This window comes from Gossypium hirsutum, chromosome A07, assembly GCF_007990345.1.
Source record: "Gossypium hirsutum isolate 1008001.06 chromosome A07, Gossypium_hirsutum_v2.1, whole genome shotgun sequence".
Lineage (NCBI taxonomy): Eukaryota > Viridiplantae > Streptophyta > Magnoliopsida > Malvales > Malvaceae > Gossypium > Gossypium hirsutum.
Genome location: NC_053430.1, coordinates 97544041 through 97563043, shown reverse-complemented (window position 1 = coordinate 97563043; position 19003 = coordinate 97544041). Strand labels below are relative to the sequence as shown.

General features: G+C 38.2%; 1 protein-coding gene across 7 annotated transcripts in view; it reads left to right on the top strand.

The window, feature by feature from the left end:
* LOC107938775 (titin) overlaps positions 1-19003 on the top strand; it is a 29595-nt gene that overhangs the window by 5066 nt on the left and 5526 nt on the right. Inside the window, exons 8-29 of one of the 7 annotated variants that reach the window (XM_041116847.1) lie at positions 42-1289; positions 1413-1517; positions 1651-1809; positions 1980-2948; positions 7413-7922; positions 8027-8125; positions 8486-9727; positions 9839-9943; positions 10086-10244; positions 10432-11394; positions 11580-13304; positions 13384-13500; positions 13808-14047; positions 14129-14387; positions 14592-14713; positions 14813-14935; positions 15017-15142; positions 15479-15727; positions 15812-15931; positions 16021-18327; positions 18433-18558; positions 18643-18768. In XM_041116847.1, the coding sequence (XP_040972781.1) occupies positions 42-1289; positions 1413-1517; positions 1651-1809; positions 1980-2948; positions 7413-7922; positions 8027-8125; positions 8486-9727; positions 9839-9943; positions 10086-10244; positions 10432-11394; positions 11580-13304; positions 13384-13500; positions 13808-14047; positions 14129-14387; positions 14592-14713; positions 14813-14935; positions 15017-15142; positions 15479-15727; positions 15812-15931; positions 16021-18327; positions 18433-18558; positions 18643-18768 (11199 nt within the window). Of the gene's footprint in view, positions 1-41; positions 1290-1412; positions 1518-1650; positions 1810-1979; positions 2949-3133; positions 3644-7412; positions 7923-8026; positions 8126-8485; positions 9728-9838; positions 9944-10085; positions 10245-10431; positions 11395-11579; positions 13305-13383; positions 13501-13807; positions 14048-14128; positions 14714-14812; positions 14936-15016; positions 15143-15478; positions 15728-15811; positions 15932-16020; positions 18328-18432; positions 18559-18642; positions 18769-19003 lie in introns of all 7 variants that reach the window. The other 6 variants (XM_041116846.1, XM_041116844.1, XM_041116845.1 and 3 more) reach the window with 6 other exon arrangements.

The window sequence follows — 19003 nt, the reverse complement described above, 5'->3', positions numbered from 1 at the left end:
AACTTTATCATGTTTATATTGAAATTTTGTTTATCGTGAAGGCATGTGAAGGATCAGAAACGGAAGCTTTGGGTACAGCAAAAGAAGAAATAACTCTAATCGAAGTCAAAGAAGAACTTGTCTGCAGCTCTTCGTTTGAGCCCAAGGAGTCTAAAATGGATACTGAAGAAGCAACAGCAGTAAAAGAACATATTGATACTGCTGATTTGGACTGCACTTCACAAGCAGCGGAAATGTTACAAACAAACTTAAAGGAAGCTAAAGCCGAAGCAGAAGAAGACGAGAAAAAGAATGAAATAAATAATGTCGTTGATGGTGAAGATCATGGGAATGGTTTAGGAAGTGCTGACATTGATGCAAAATCAGCAGAATCGTGCATGACAGGTGAGAAGGACAGAGATATTCCCCAAGAAGAAGATAGAATGCAGGATAAAATTCTGAATGCAGGCAGTGAAAATCAAATGGAAATGACAACCGACGAGATTCTGTTGAAAGATATATTAGGAGATGATGTTAAGGAACATTCTGCTATGCATTCAGAAGAAAACGATGCAACTCTCTTAGAAGTGAGGAAATTAGTTGATGAAACTTCTGAAGAAGATCAAGCTCAACAAAAGCACTCAGAAAATGTTGTGGTGGATGTGAAAGTTGTACAGGTGACAGGCGAGGAGCTCGCTATAACAAAGGGATCGGAAGAAATGAGAAAGGACAAAGAATCCATTGTTCCAATGCCTGAAGGAGAAATTAGTGAAGTAGAAAATATTGGTCTCGCACAGAAGAATCAGGAGGGAAATTCCAAGAAGGACGAAATCCTAGAGGAGAGCTTCAAGCAAAAGAATGAACCCGAAAAGGAGAACCGTGCATGTCCTTGGAATGCAGTTTCTGAGGATGTCAATACTGCCATCTGTGCCGAAACTGCAGAAACAAGCACAGGCATTGAAGAAGCAACACCAGTCAAAGACCATGACAAGAGATCCGAGGGACAAACGAGGGAAGACTCACCAACTGACCACCTACAAACTAAAGCAAGTCAGAGTAATGAAACCGTGGAAGTTGAGATTTCAAACGAGAATGCTGATGATTTACATGTTACTGACTCATTCGTTGGACAACTAATGGACAATGAGCACGAAAAGCAGTACAAGTTCTCCGATGTTGAACCAGTGGAAAATGAAGCTTTAGAACACAAAGAAGAGAGTATACAGCAGGAGTCAGAGAACAGAAGTGCACTACCAAAGGATGCCAAGGAGAACGTAGAAGATAACTTAAATCAGGAAGAAACCAAAGAGGTCTGGATTTAAAGCACTAATGAATACTAACTCAGTTTCAAGCTTCTTTTAAAACAATTTTAAACACTTCTCCAAGATTAGCACTGTAATTGTTAAAAAAAGTACACCATGTTCTTCATGCAGGTTCATGAAGGCTCAACATTCATTGTGAAGGAAGAATGTGCTATCATCAATGACTCACTGAAAGCTACAGAAGAAAATGAAAATGAAGCCACACCTGAAGTAGAGGTGAAATTCATGTTACTTCTAAAATTTTGAAGAGCCTAGTTCTTAAGATGAAGTTTTTATTTTTTTTCAACATCAAGTTGAAAGCTGAAAACCTCCATGTTTCACCGAACTTTTGATATTATTTTTTGTTCAGGTCTGTGAAAAGCTGGAACCAGACAACACAGTTGAGAATTCCGAAAAACAAATTCTAGAGGAGGAAGATAACAAGAAGGATCAGACAACATTAATGGCCGAGACGATGGATGAAAAAGCTAAAGAAGAGAATACTGCAGCAGTGGTTTCGATAACAGAGGTAAGTAGATTGTATGACTCACTAATAGCTCAACTGTTCTGAACTCAATCTTCCATCAACATATATATTCAATTTTTTTAAAGACTAGCAACTCAATCATCGAGGAATCGGTGTCCATAGAGGAAACAGAAAAACCAAATAATAATTCTAGTCTGTTTGATATTATACAGGAGTCAAAAGAAGAAATAGCACCAATAGAAGTGAAAGAAGATCATGTCCCTAGTTCCTCAGTTGAGCTTGGGGAGTCCAAAAACGATACCAAAGAAGAAAACTCAGCATCATATACAGCAGAAACCGAAGAAACAAATATAAAGGAAGCTGACGCTGAACAAGAAAAGGAAAAGAACCAAAAATGTAATGTTGTTGTCATCGAAGAGAACAGCTCAGCAAGAACAGAACATGAACAGATTGGTGTAAGCAGTACTGAAATTGATGTGAAATCAGGGGACTCATACGTAACACATGAGAAGGACATGGAGATTCCCAAAGAAGAAGATGCAATGCAGGATAAAGTTCGCAATGAAGAAAATGAAGATCAATTGGAGATGACCACCAAGGAGATTCCCTTGAAAGAAATACTAGGAGATGAAGTGAAAGAATACGAGGCCACACTCATTGAAGAAAGGAAAATAACTGATGAAACTTCAGAAAAAGATCATGATTTGTGTGAGCACTCAGAAACTCCAGTGCCACAAGTAACGGATGAGAAATTAATTCTAAATGAAGATAATCCGCTAGCAGATGTCCCTAAAGCTGAGCCTGAAGATACAGGAAACGAGAGTAGTCATGAAGTCAAGGAACAGTTGGCTGAGGAATCTAATCTAGATGTCACCAATGTCTCTACTGGTGAAGAACATAGAGAACTAGAGAATCAAACCGATGCTTGCAAAGAAAAAACACTGCCAGCAGAAAATTCATCAGATGTAGGACTAGAAAGGTCGAAATTTGAAGATGGAAAGCCGCTGGATGAAACCATGGATTTGGAAGCAACCTTGGGTACTTGCAAGGATGGCGAAAAGGCTACTGAAGAAGAGAATTCAGCTAAGAACATAGAAAAAACTGAAAGCTTGAAAGAAGATGCTGAAAAAGAAAAAGAAAACCAGATTCCTGAGATGGTTACCATGACTTATAATGCAAAGGTTAGTGAATAGATATTCTACTCTTTTCACTCTTTTTCTTCTAAAAATACAAAATCAAATTAAAGATATAAAAAAGGGTATCAAGCGTTACTGAATAATTACACTTTTCATTTTCAAAATGAATAGATACTCAAAACAGATTTTGGATGTTATATTGTTAAACATTGTAACTATGTTATGCGCAGGTGGCAGACTATAGTTCAGTCTCAACTGAATATTCCATGGAAGCCGATTCCAAAGAGCAGATAGTTGCAGAAAACTTGGAGGTCAAAGAACATTCAACCAATGATGGAGAAGCATCCCACATCACCAAAGAATTAGAAGAAATGGGACAGGCTGAAGAGTCCGGAGATCCTGTAAGTCTGTGTAGCAAAGATCGAGAAGCAGAAGAGAAAACCGAGGAGATTATTGATGACTCGAAACCGTGTCATGAGGAGAGTTGTATTGAAGCTGTAACAGAAGTAACAGCAGAGACGAGCTTGAACGACACCGACAAGATTGTAAATGCATCAAATATCAGCTCAGCCGAGACGACTGTAGGAAATATTAAGAGTGATGCTCAAGAGACAGAAGCAGAGAATGTGCAGCTTGAAGAGATATCCTCGGAATTGGATCCTGATGTCCGAACTAATGACAATGATGAAGTGCAAAAGCAGAACCTAAATATGGAAACTGTGGACAAGGATGAAGCTGAGGTAAGCAAAACAGTTCCTATCATGAATACTAACCCAATTTCAATCTATTTGCTAAAAGCTGAAACCTCCATGCTTAACCAATCTTCCATTATATTTCCATTCAGGTCACTGAAAAGCTAGAACCGGACAACACAGCTGAGAATGATGGAAAACAAATTCTAGAGAAGGAAGACACCTACAATAATCAGATTCCAATTGAAGAGGTAAGAAAATTATACAACTCTCTAATCTTTCAACTTCAAACTTATAATATAATTCCGAACTACTTCCATTAATAGACATGGAACAAATAACCATTATTGGCAAACACATGCGTACAATGCAAAATAGCACAACCAGAAGTCTTATGCCACATCAAAAGGTTATCTGATCAAAATCAGAAAAGGCCAAAAACAGAGTTCATTAATAAGGGAGGTGTCATGAGGCAACTGGTGCCGGCTAGCAAACCTCAAGATAACTTGGATTTCAAAGAATAAAAAATTCCGTTCATGAACTTAGCACAAAGATGGCTCATGACTTGTTGGAATTTGTTTTATAATATAGTCCGTGATCGTCCAGAAATTTATCATGTTTATGTTGAAATTTTGTTTACCACACAGATGTGTAAAGGATCAGAAACTGCAGCTTCAGGTACAGCAAAAGAAGAGATAACTCCAATTGAAGTCAAAGAAGAACTTGTCTGTAGCTCTTCATCTGAGCTCGAGCAGTCCAAGATGGATACTGAAGAAGCCGCCACAGTAAAAGAATATATCAGTAATGCTGAGTTGGACTGCACATCACAAGCAGCAGAAACGGAAGAAACAAACTTAAAAGAAGCTAAAGCTGAACCAGAAGAGGAAAAGAATGAAATAAATAATATTGTTGATGGTGAAGATGATGAGATTGGTTTAAAAAGTGCAGACATTAACGTAAAATCCGAAGAATTGTGTGTGACAAGTGAGGACATCGAGACTCCCCGAGAAGAAGATACAATGCAGGATAAAATGCCGAATGCAGGAAGTGAAAATCAAATGGAAATGACCATTGAGGAGATTCCATTGAAAGAGGTATCAGGAGATGATGTTAAGGAAGGTTCGACTATGCCTTCAGAAGAAAATGATGCAGCTCTCATTGAAGAGAAGAAAATAGTTGATGAAACTTCAGAAGAAGATCAAGCTCTATACAAACACCCTGAAAATATGGTGGACGCAAAAGTTGTACAGGAGACAGATGAGGAGCTGGCTATAACAAAGGAATCAGACGAAATGAGAAAGGACGACGAATCCATTGTTCCAATGCCTGAAGTAAAAACTAATGAAGTAGAAAATATCAGTTTCATACAGAAGAATCAGGAGGAAAATTCCCACAGGGACGAAATCCAGGAGGAGAGCTTCAAGCAAAAGAATGAACCCGAAGAGGAGAACCATGCGTGTCCTTTGGATGCAGTGTCTGAGGATGTCAATACTGCCATCTGTGCCAAAACTGCAGAAACAAGCACAAGCATCGAAGAAGCAACATCAGTCAAAGACCATGACGAGAGATCTGAGGGAGAAACAAGCGAAGACTCACCAACTGACCACCTACAAACTAAAGCAAGTGACATTAATGAAACCGTGGAAGTTGAGATTTCAAACGAAAAGGCTGATGATTTACATGTTATGAATTCATATGTTGGACAACTAGTGGACAATGAGCACGAAAAGCAGTATGAGCTCCTCAGTGTTCGACCAGTGGAAAATGAAGCTTTAGAACACAAAGAAGAGAGTATACTGCAGCAGTCGGAGAACTGCAGTGCACAGAAACATGAACCAAAGGATGCCATGGAGAACTTAAAACAGGAAGAAACCAAAGAGGTGTAAATTTAGGGCATGAATGAATACTAACTCAGTTTAAAACTTTTTTTTTTAAAACAATTTTAATCTCTTTCAGATACTATCATTGTAATTATTAATAAAAGTACACCTTATTCTTCATGCAGGTTCATGAAGGTCCAATGTCGATTGTGAAGGAAGAATGTACTATCATTGATGACTCACTGAAAGCTACAGAAGAAAATGAAAATGAAGCATCACCTGAAGTAGAGGTGACAGTCATGTTACTTCTAAAATTTTGCAGAGACTAGTTCTTAAGAAATTTTTTTTGTTTGTTTTGAAAGTCTGAAGATCAAGTTGAAAGCTGAAAACCTCCATGTTTCACCAATCTTTTGATACTATTTTTGTTCAGGTCTGTGAAAAGCTGGAACCAGACAACACAGTAGCGAATGCTGAAAAACAATTTCTAGAGGAGGAAGACAACAAGAAGGATCACACAACACTAATGACTGAGACGAAGAAAGAAAAAGCTAAGGAAGAGAATACTACAGCAGTGGTGTCGATAACAGTGGTAAGTAGATTGTATGAATCACTAACATCTTAACTTTTCCACTTATTCAATGGCTCTGAATTCAATCTTCCATCAACTTATATATTCAATGTTTTACAGACGAGCCACACAATCATTGAGGAAACAGTGTCCATAGAGGAAACAGCAAAGCAAAATAACAATTCTAGTCTGTATGATATTGTACAGGAGTCAAATGAAGAAATAACACCAATAGAAGTGAAAGAAGACCAGGCTCGTAGTTCGGAGTTTGAGCTCAAGGAGTCCAAAAACGACACCAAAGAAGAAATCTCGGCATCATATCCAGCAGAAACAGAAGAAACAGACATAAAGGAAGCTGAAGCTGAAGCTGATGCTGATGCTGAAGCTGAAGATGAAGCTGATGCTGATGCTGATGCTGATGCTGATGCTGAAGCTGAAGCTGAAAGAGAAAAGACAAAGAACAAAATCTATAATGTTGTTGTCATCAAAGAGAACTGCTCAGCAAGAACTGAACATGAAGAGAGTGGTGTATGCAGTGCTGAAATTGATGTGAAATCAGGGGACTCGTACGTAACACACGAGAAGGACATGGAGATTCCGAACAAGAAGATACAGTGCAGGATAAAGTTCCATATGCAGGAAGTGAAGATCAATTGGAGATGACCACCAAGGAGATTCCCTTGAAAGAAACATTAGGAGATGAAGTGAAGGAATCTGAGGCAACATTCTCTGAAGAAAGGAAAATAACTGACGAAACTTCAGACAAAGATCAGGATCAGCGTGAGCACTCAGAAACTCCTATGCCACAAATAACGGATGAGAAATTAATACAAAGTGAAGATAATCCGCTAGTAGATGTCCCTAAAGCTGTGTCTAAAGATACGGGAAACGGAAGTGGACAAGTAGTCGAGGAACAGTTGGCCAAGGAATCTAATCTAGAGGTCACCGATGTCTCTACTGTTGAAGAACATAGAGAACTCGAGAGTCAAACCAATGCTTGCGAAGCAAAAGCACTGCCAGTTGAAAATCCATCAGATGTAGGACTGGATAGATCAAAAATTGAAGATGGAAAGCCATTGGATGAAGCTGTGGATTTGGAAGCAACCTTGGGTACTCACAAGGATGATGAGAAGGCTACTGAAGAAGAGAAATTAGCAAGGAACATGGAGAAACCGGAAAGCTTGAAGGAAGATACTGAAATAGAAAAAGAAAATCAGATTCCTGAGATGGTTATCATGACTTATAATGCAAAGGTTAGTGAATACTTATTCTGCTCTTTTTCTTGTTAAAAAACAAAAACAAATTGAAGATATGAAAATGGGTATCGAACGTTAGTGAATAATTACACTTTTCACTTTCAAAATGAATAGATACTCAAACAGATTTTCGGATGTTATATTGTTAAACATTTTATCTGTGTTATGCGCAGGTGGAAGACTACAGTTCTGTCTCAACTGAATGTTTCATGGAAGCAGAGTCCAAAGAGCAGATAGTTGCAGAAAACTTGGAGGTCAAAGAACATTCAACCAATGATGTAGAATCATCCCACATCACCAAAGAATTAGAAGAAATGAGTCAGGCTGAAGAGTCTGGAGATCCTGTAAGTCTGCGTAGCAAAGATCGAGAAGCAGAAGAGAAAACCAAGGAGATTATTGATGACTCGAAACCGTGTCATGAGGAGAGTCGTCTTGAAGCTGTACTAGAAGTAACAGCAGAGACGAGCTTGAACGACACCGACAAGATTGTAAATGCATCAAATATAAGCTCAGCCGAGACGACTGTAGAAAATATTAAGAGTGATGCTCAAGAGACAGAAGTGGAGATTGTGCAGCTTGAAGAGATATCCTCTGAATCGGATCCTGATGTCCGAACTGATGAAAATGATGAAGTGCAAAAGCAGAATCTAAATATGAAAACTGTGGACAAGGATGAAGCTGAGGTAATCAAAAGAGTTCCTATCATGAATACTAACTCAATTTCAATCTATTTGCTAAAATCTGAAACCTCCATGTTCAACCAATCTATGAATATATTTTCATTCAGGTCGCTGAAAAGCTAGAACCGGACAACACAGTTGAGAATGATGGAAAACAAATTCTAGAGGAGGAAGACACCAACAATAATCAGATTACAATTGAAGAGGTAGAAAATTACAACTGGAACAAACAACCATTATTATTGGCAAACACATGCGTACAATGCAAAACAGTACAATCAGAAGTGATGGGCTATCCATTACACAGTGTAAAAATATAGAGCTGAGTGAATTCTGATCAAAACCAGAAAAGATAAGGCCAAAAATAGAGATCCTTAATAAGAGAGGTGTCATGAGGCAACTGATGCTAGTAGCAAACCTCACGATAACTTGGATTTCAAAGAATAAAAAGTTCAGTTCATGAACTTAGCACAAAGACGACCCATGGCCCATTGGAATTTGTCTTATAAGTCCATAACCATCCAGAACTTTGTCAGAGTTATATTGAAATTTTGTATATCCTGCAGCTGTGTAGAGGACCAGAAACTGCAGCTTCAGGTACAGCAGAAAAAGAAATAACTGTAATCAAATTCAAAGAAGAACTTGTCTGCAGCTCTTCATTTGAGCTCGAGGAGTCCAAAATGGATACTGAAGAAGAAACAGGGGTAAACGAACAAATCAATACTGCTGATTTGGACTGCACATCACAAACAGCGGAAACGGTAAAAACAAACTTAAAGGAAGCTAAAGCTGAACCAGAAGAAGAGGAAATGAATGAAATAAATAATGTTGTTGATGGTGAAGATGAAGGGATTGGTTTAGAAAGTGCAGAAATTGAGGTAAAATCAGTAGAATCATATGTGACAAGTGAGAAGGACATCGAGATTTCCCGAGAAGAAGATGGAGTGCAGGATAAATTTCCAAACACAGGAAGTGAAAATCAAATGGAAATGACCTCCAAGGAGATTCTGTTGAAAGAGGTATTAGGAGATGATGTTAAGGAACATTCTTCTATGCCTTTGGAAAAATATGATACGACTCTCATTGAAGATAGGAAAATAGCCGAGGACACTTCAGAAGAAGATCAAGATCAACACAAGCACTCAGAAAACGTTGCGGTGGATGTGAGAGTCATACAGGTGACAGACAAGGAGCTGGCCATAACAAAGGGATTGTCTGAAATGAGAGAGGACAAGGAATCCATTGTTCCAATGCCTGAAGTAAAAACTAGTGAAGTAGAAAATATTGGTGTCGTACAGAAGAATCAAGAGGAAAATTCCCACAAGGACGAAATCCAGGAGAGCTTCAAGCAAAAGAATGAACCGAAAAAGGAGAACCATGTGTGTCCTTTAGATGCAGTTTCTGAGGATGTCAATACTGCCATCTGTGCCGAAACTGCAGAAACAAACACAAGCATTGAAGAAGCAACATCGGTCAAAGACCATGACAAGAGATCCGAGGGACAAACGAGGGAAGACTCACCAACTGACCACCTACAAACTAAAGCAAGTCAGAGTAATGAAACCGTGGAAGTTGAGATTCCAAACGAGAATGCTGATGATTTACATGTTACTGTCTCATTCGGTGGACAACTAATGGATAATGAGCACGAAAAGCAGTACAAGTTCTCCGATGTTGAACCAGTGGAAAATGAAGCTTTAGAACACAAAGAAGAGAGTATACTGCAGGAGTCAGAGAACAGAAGTGCACTACCAAAGGATGCCATGGAGAAAGTAGAAGATAACTTAAATCAGGAAGAAACCAAAGAGGTCTAAATTTAGGGCATGAATGAATACTAACTCAGTTTAAAACCTTTTTTTAAAACAATTTTAATCTCTTTCAGGGATTATTAATTAAAGTACACCTTATTCTTCATGCAGGTTTGTGAAGGCCCAACATTGATCGTGAAGGAAGAATGTGCTATCATCAATGACTCACTGAAAGCTACAGAAGAAAATGAAAATGAAGCCACACCTGAAGTAGAGGTGAAATTCATGTTACTTCTAAAATTTTGAAGAGCCTAGTTCTTAAAATAAAGTTTTTTTTTTTCTTTGTAAGTCGTAAGATCAAGTTGGAAGCTGAAAACCTCCACGTTTCACCAATCTCCCAATATTACTTTTTATTCAGGTCTCTGAAAATCTGGAACCAGACAGCACCGTTGAGAATACAGAAAAACAAATTCTAGATGAGGAAGATAACAAGAAAGATCAGACATCACTAATGACGGATACAATGAAAGAAAAAGCTGAAGAAGAGAAGAATGCAGCAGTGGTGTCGATAACAGAGGTAAGTAGATAGTAGGACTCACTAACATCTTAACTTTTCCACTTATTCAATGTTTCTGAACTCAATCTTCCATCAATATATATATCCAATTGTTTTAAAGGCTAGTAACTAAATCATCTAGGAAACAGCGCCCATAGAGGAAACAGCAAAGCCAAATAATGATTCTAGTCTGTTTGATATTATACAGGCGTCAAAAGAAGAAACAACACCAATAGAAGTGAAAGAAGACCATGTCTGTAGTTTGTCGCTTGAGCTCAAGGAGTCCAAAAAGGACATTGAAGAAGAAACCTCGGCATCATGTGTAGCAGAAACAGAAGAAAAAAAGGAAACTGAAGCTCATGCTGAAGTCGAAAAGGGAAAGAACGAAATAAATAATGTTGTTGTCATCGAAGAGAACAGCTTAGCAAGAATTGAACATGAAGAGAGTGGTGCATGCAGTGCTGAACTTGATGTGAAATCAGGGGACTCTCACGTAACACACGAGAAGGACATGGGGAAAGAAGAAGATGCAATGCAGGATAAAGTTCCAAATGCGGGAAGTGAAGATCAATTGGAGATGACCACCAAGGAGATTCCCTTGAAAGAAATATTAGGAGATGAAGTGAAGGAATATGAGGCCACACACATTGAAGAAAGGAAAAGAACTGACGAAACTTCAGAAAAAGAGCAGGGTTCCAGTGAGCACTCAGAAACTCCTGTGCCACAAATAACGGATGAAAAATCAATTCTAACTGAAGATAATCCACTAGTAGATGTCCCTAAAGCTAAGCCTGAAGATACAGGAAATGAGAGTAGACATGAAGTCGAGGAACAGTTGGCGGAGAAATCTAATCTAGAGGTCACCGATGACTCTAGTGGTGAAGAACATAGAGAACTAGAGAATCAAACCGACGCATGCGAAGCGGAAACACTGCCAGTTGAAAATTCATCAGATGTAGGACTGGAAAGATCAAAATTTGAAGATGGAAAGCCATTGGATGGAGCCATGGATTTGGAAGCAACCTTGGGTACTAGCAAGGATGACAAAAAGGCCACAGGAGAAGAGAATCTTGCTAAGAACATAGAAAAACCGGAAAGCTTGAAAGAAGAGACTGAAATGGAAAAAGAAAATCAGATTCCTGAGATGGTTATCACGAATTATAGTGCAAAGGTTAGTGAACAATTATTCTACTCTTTTCACTCTCTTTCTTCTTAAAAAACAAAATCAAGTAAATTATATGAAAATCAGTATCAAACGTTAGTGAATAAGTACACTTTTCAGGTTCAAAATGAATAGTTACTCAAATAACATTTTTGATGTCATATTGTTAAACTTTTTAACTACCTTATGCACAGGTGGATGACTACAGTTCAGTCCTAACTGAATGTGTCACGGAAGTCGAGACCAAAGAGCAGATAGTCGCAGAAAGTTTGCAGGTTGAAGAATATTTAACCAGTGATGGAGAAGCATCCCACATCACCAAAGAATTTGAGGAAATGAGACAGGATGAGGAGTCCAGAGATCCTGTAAGTCTGCATAGCGAAGATCGAGAAGCAGAAGAGAAAACTGAGGAGATAATTGATGACTCAAACTTGTCTTATAATGAGAGTCGTATTGAAGCAGTAACAGAAGTAAGAGAAGAAACGGTTGGCAACCTAACCCAGGACCATGAGCTTGTAGAGACAAAGAGTGAAGCCTCCAAAATTTCAAAAGCTGAGCTACTGGGGGAAATAGATCATATGGGTTCCCCTAAAACTGTTTTAGAAGTAAAACTTGAGGAGCAAATTCAAACTTCTTATTGCTCATTGCTTTCTGAGACTGAAGCAAGTCCTGTTGAAAAGATCGAAGAAGAGATGCAGAAGGATGATGAAATAAAACAAGAGTGTCGAGGAGAGTCATCTGAAACAAAGACAATAGAAGAGGTATGCTTGTCAAATGAACAAACAGAACTTAAAGCAGTCTCAGAAGAAGAAACTATTGCTGATCAGGCTTCTCTAACTGATGGACCAGTGGAGCAAATTCAAACTACATCTTCAACATTACCTTCTGAGGAAAGTGAGCATGGAACCATAGACATCAGTGAGGCGATAGAATATGGAAAAACAAAGGGAGAAGTACCCACTAAACCAGATGTTCTTACAGGAGGTGTAGTAACTGGTGAGCAGACTCTCTCAGGTAATAAACCAAAGGAGGGCCCTATAAGCACTCCATTGGTTTTTGAGGAAGACAATGAAGAAAATATACGCATAGAAGAAGAGAAAATATATGAAGCAGACATGATTCCAGACAAGATTTCAGAAGATCTTTCAGTTGCAGATACAACGACAGAGATATGCCTGGAAAAAGAAGAATTTCTCGAGCTTGATGATGGTAAAAATGATGACACCGAAAAAGAAGATGAGAAAACAAACGAAGGGGAGCTCATAAGAAACGAGATTCAAGAAGATGCTAAGGAGGAAAAGACAGCATTAAAGATATGCTCACAAACCGAAAGGTCTTTCAAACCAGAAGCTGTTGCAGAAGATGAAATGACAGTCAGTGAGACTCTCACTGAGAAGACATCAGATGAACAGATTCAGAATCCAAGCTCTGCACTGCCTTCAAAGGAAGAGGAATGTGAAAGAACTATAACAGATGAGATGATAGAAAGTGTGAAAACACAAGATTATAATGAAGAAGATGCATCCTTGCAGAAGGACCGGCTTCAAGAGGATGAAGCTCTTGCAGTAGATGACAATGCTTCTTCAGAAGTGATCCAGACAGAAAAACACAAAGATCTTCCAAATCCTGCTGACACATTGCCAACAGATCACATTCATCTTACAACCGCTATGCTGCCATCTGAGGTCCAAGGAAATGAAAGGAAGGAAACAGAACTGGAAGAAGATGAGAATACCGACAAGATTCCAGAACAAACAAGGGAGATTGAGGAAGCTTCCGATTTCAATAAGGAGATACATGAAAAGGCTTCCGAAAATGAGTTACTAAATGAAACAGAGGATGCTGCAATCCACAAGAAACTTGTCAAAGCAAGAACGGAGACAGGGGAAATCATATTGAATGAAGTTTCAACAGAAAAGGTAAGCAATACTAAACTTTTCTTCATCTTACTCATTTTTTGCCTTTTGATATCTGTAGTTAAGCTTTAATCTATAACAGGTCATCTTGGAAGCTCAAAAGACCAGTGAAAATGAGAATCCAATAGAAGATAAAACTGTTGAGGATCCAGTCCAAGCTTCAGATGCCAGGATTGAAACCACAACAGCAACAGAAGAGGTTAGACAGCATTGAATCCTCCTTCCATGCTTTTCATAATATTTTATGCAAATGTAACCGTAACAGATTGTGCAACAGTCTAGTTAATTTTATGAATCTGTGTGAGTGACAAAAGGAATTTCAGGTTTTAGTATAGAACACAGTTAACCCATTGAAGAACCTCATAAAATCAAATTATTGAAAGAAGAAAAAAACCAAAATTTTATAAGTGTCTAACCTTGTCCAGATGTTCATATCACCATTCAATTGTTTCTCTTCATTTTAGTGGATTTCTGGGGCCCTCGGCTAACTTATTAATTTCATACAGAATGTTGAGCTAGCACTAGCATGTTCTGAAGAAAAGCCCGAATCTGACTCAGAACCAGTGGCTGAAGACCAAAGCAAGGAACCAATCCCTGAAGACACCAAGAACCAAGATGACGAAACCAACACCGATGCCCAAAATAAAGAAACTGAAAATCAAATAAAAGAGGAACAGAAAGACAAACTTAAGGATGAAGACAGTGTTAACAAAGACAAAAACACAAATAAGGTTGTGTCTAGAGAGGTAAAGAACACTTATAAATACTTTGCCTATATGACTTTTTAAGAAGATTTATTTCTGTTGATTGACAAAAGTTAACTTTAGCAGGCTGATGGTGGTGAAGATACTAAAGAACAGGTCATGGAGGAAGAAAGTAGCACAAATGAACCTGAAGCCATGTTGGAAGGTGAAACAATTATTAGTGAGGTTATATCCAAGGAATCGGAGGAGCATGGAGCTGTTATAGAAGAACAGAAAATAAAAGCAGAATCATTTGAAGATGAAGAAAGCTCACAATCAAAGAGCACAAAAGAGCTTCAAGATGCCTTGGAAGATAGAGCAGCTGCAGTTCATATTGTTCCAGGTGAGACATCAACAGATAACCTTCATTCTACAACCTCTACATTGCCTTTTGAGGTCAAAGAAAATGAAACAATGGAAACAGAACTGAAAGAAGAAGAAAGTACAGAGAATATTCAAGAACAAACAAGAGAGATAGAGGAAGTCTTAAATTTCAACAAGGAGACATGTAAAAGGGCTTCTGACAATGAATTACTCACTGAAACAGAAGATGCTGCCAACGAAAAGAAAATTGTCATAGCAAGAGATGAGACAGAGGGTGAAGAACATCAATGCAAGAAAACAATTGAAGGAAATGAAATCACGGTGGATAAAGATTTGGATAAAGAGGTAGGCAAAACTAGCTCAAAACCTTAACAATTTCACGTACTTCCTTGCAATTAAAATTTATTATTGTGAAAACTATTAAATGAGAGAGAAAATTGACAGGTTATGGGGAACAAGGAAGTTACTGAAATATCTTATTCAACTTCCCATTTGGAAGAGATGATCAAAGATGGCTCTGGAGAAGAGCTGAAGGATAAACTGGTTGAAGACAAGAAACATGAAGAGGTCAGGAAATGAAAACTAAACTTCGTTCATCTTACATATTCTTTCTTTTCAATATCTGTACTGAAGCTTTGTCCTTAACAGCTCATTGCGGAAACTCAAAAGACCAGTGGAAACGAGATAATTGAAAACCAGATCGAAGATAAAACTGTTGAGGATCCAGGCCAAGCTTCAGTTGTCAAGATTGAAACCACATCAGTAACAGAAGAGGTTAGCCTACCATTGAATCCTCCTTTAACCTTTCATAATATTTTACGCAGATAGGAAGTATAAGTGTGCAACTTTCTAGTCGATTCCATGAATCGGTTCATATTACAAAAGAGATTCCAGGTTTTAGCACAAAAATGTGATAACTCGTTGAAGGACGTCATGAAATCAAATCATTGAAGAAGACAAAAACCAAAATTATATATATATACCATAATGGAAAACAAAGTTGTATATAATGTCTAACCTTGTCCGAATGTTCATATCACCTCAACTGTTTCTCTTTAGTTAAGTAGCTGAGTTTGTTCAGCCCTCAACTAATGTATCAATTTCAAACAGAATGTAGCAATAGCAGGTTTTGAAGAAAAATCAAAATCTGAAACAGAAGCAGTGGCTGAAGATCAAAGTAAGGAAACAATCCCTGAACACACCAAAAACCTAGATGATGAAATCAGCATTGGCGTTCAGAATCAAGAAACTGAAGAACAGATAAAAGAGGAACTGAAAGACAAACTGGAAGATGAAGACAGCATCAGCAGTGAACAAAACACAAACGTAGTTACGAAGGCTGTAATTTTGTCTGAAGAGGTAAAGAACACTTCTGAATATTCTGCCTACATGATTATTTAAGGAGATTTCTTAGTTATACTGAAAAATATTCATTTTTGGCAGGTTGATAAGGAAGTTGAGAAAGTCGATGGTATTAAAGAGATTAAAGAACATGTCATGGAGGAAGAAAGTAGCACAAATGAACTTCATCCGGTATCAAAAGGAGATGAAGAAACTAATGAGGTTAGATAAGTGATTCACAATTAATACTTATACTCAAATAGCTCTTTTGATATGTCAAATTCTCAAACATCTTAACTACGTATTGACAGGTCAAAGACTACAGTGCAGTCTCAACTGAATGTATTAAGGTAGCTGCGTCCAAAGAGCAGATAAAAGCAGAGGTTGAAGAAAATTCGACCAACGACAAAGAAGGATCCGGCGTTACGAAAGAAATAGAAGAAAGGAGACAGGACGAAGATTCCAGAGACCCTATAAAGGAGCACGGTGAAGACAGAGAAGAAGAAAAAATCGAGGAGATTATTGATGACTCCAAATTTTGTCATGAAGAGAGTCCTATTGAAGCTGTGACAGAAGTAATAGCAGGGACAAGCTTAAACAACACTGAGGTGAATGAGGAGCTTGAAAATACAGCAAATATCAGTTCAGTCAAAATGAGTTTAGAAACCCTTGAAAGTGATTCTAATCAAGAGACCAAAGAAATAGAGAAGGTGCAGCTTGAAGAAAGATCCTCCAACTTGGCACCAGAAGCCCCAACTAACAACAATGATGAAGCAGAGATTACCGAGAGAGATCTCAAGGCATTTTACATGCCCAAAGATCAGATTGTTGAAGCCGAGAATGGCCTAAGTGTGGAAAAGTTGGAAGAAGTAACTGGTGAGCAGATTCTTGAGACTAAAATACCAAAGGAGGGGACCACAAGCTTTCCATTGGTTTCTAAGGAGGAGGAAGAAAATGTTAGCTCGGTTAAGAAGATAGAAGAAGATAAATTAAGTGAAGCAGACACTTCAGAGAATATCTCAGAAGATTCTTTTAATGCAAAGGAAGTAGCAGAGACATGTTCAGAAAAAGAAGCAATCCAGGAGCTTGACGATGCCAAGAAAGATGAAGCTGCCACTGCTCAATGTCCCCAAGTGGAGGAATCAAGTGAGCAATCTTTGCCTTCAGAATTGACTGTTGAGAACCTAAAGCGTGGAGCTGAGGCCAGTGAAGAAGAGGAAGAAAAGGTGAAGGAAGTGGAAATTCTCGAAAAGGAAAGACCTCAGGAGCCTGAAGCTGTTATGGATCAAGAAACCATTATAGTTCAGGCTTCAATAACAGAGGAATCACAAAAGATTGAAGCAAACGAAGAGAAAAGGAAAGAAGCCAAAAAGCTTGACGATGGGAAATTTGAAGACTCGTCAGCTGGAGAAACAGAAAAGCTAAATGAGCTTCAATTAGTTACTAGAGAAGAAATTGCTTCTGGTCAGTCTTCCTCAGAATTGACTGAAGAGAACCTAAAGCATGGAGCTGAGGCCAATGAAGAAGAGGGGGAAAAGGTGAAGGAAGTGGAACTTCTCGAAAAGGAAGGACCTCAGGAGCCTAAAGCTGTTATAGATCAAGAAACCATTATTGCTCAGGCTTCCTTAACTGAGGAATCACAAGAGATTGAAGCAAACAAAGAAAAAGGGAAAGAAACTGAAAAGCTTCACAATGGGAACCATGAAGACTCATCAGCTGGAGTAACAGAAGAGCTAAATGAGCTTCAGTTAGTTAAAAAAGAAGAAATTGCTTCTGATCAGTCTTCCTCAGACAAGCAACTTTATATTTCAGCCACTGCTATAACTAGTGAAATGCTAGAGCATGAAAAAAAGGAGAAAGAAGATGAGAAAACAAACGATAGGCAAATCATAAAAGATGGGACTGAAGAAGATGCTTCAGATGCAAGGACAACAGCAGAGATATGCTCACAAAAGGACAGCTCTGTCAAGCTAGAAGCTTTTGCAGAAGACGAAGCAACTGCTGGTACAGCTGAGAAGATAGAAAGTGAGAAAAAAGGCGAAGCAGAATTCTCACAAGATAATGGAGAAGATGTGATCTTACAGAAGGAACTGCTTCAGGAGGATGAAGCTCTTGCAGCAGAAAATAATACTTCGTTGCAGACTATTCCAACAGAGAAACCTGAGGAGAAGATTCTCAATCCTGAAGAAGAGAATATGAAGGAAGAAGAAACGAAAATTGGAGAAATTGATGGAGTAAAGACAGTGGAAGAGATAAGCACAGAAAAGGATGAGATAAAGGAGGCCAAACCTGTGTTGGAAGTTGGAACTGATCACCTTCATATCACAACATCTGCACTGCCTTCTGAGGTCCAAGGAGATGAAATGAATGACATGGAATCGAAAGATGAGAGTCCCGAGAAGATTCAAGAAAAACCGGGTGAGGTTGAGGAAGCCTCAAATTTCAAAGCGAATACATGCGAAAAGGCTTTAGACAATGAATTACTCACTGAAATAGAAGATGCTGCAATCAAAGAGAATCTTGTCAAAGCAAGGGATGGGTCAGGGAGTGAAGTAAACCAGTGTGAGAAAACAAATGAAGGAAATGAAATCCCAATGAATGAAGTTTCGATAGAACAGGTAACCAATACTAGCTCAAAAATCATAAATTTTTCATCTATTTTCTATGTATTCTCGTTTCTATTGTTATCTAGATGACTATTAACTAAGGGTCAAACTTGACAGGTCAAAAAGAACAAGAAAGTTACTGAAACAACTTATTCAACTTCCTGTTCGGAAGAGCTGATCAAAGATGGCTCTGGGGAAGATGAGGTAAAGGAAAACCCGACTGAAGGCAAGACATATGGAGAGGTAAGGAAACAGAAACTATAACTTTGTTCATCTTCCATTTTTTTCTCTTATATAAATACATATTGAATATTAAATCTATAACAGCTCGTTCAGGAAGCTCAAAAGACCAGTGAAATTGAGATAATTGAAAACCAGATTGAAGATAAAACTTTTGAGGATCCAAGCCATGCTTCAGTTTCCAGGATTGAAACTATAACAGTAACAGAAGAGGTCAGACTACTTTCAACCCTCCTTTCAAAGTTAGCATAATATTTTATGCAAATGTAAATGTAATAGGAACTGCAACAGACTTGTTGAATTCACGTTCCAATGACAAACTGGATTCAGGTTTTAGTATAGAAAATGGTTAACTCAATGAAGAACCTCGTCAAATCAAATTATCAATAGAAAACAAAAACCAAAACTTCATATGTATACGATAATGGAAAAACATAGTTGTATAGTA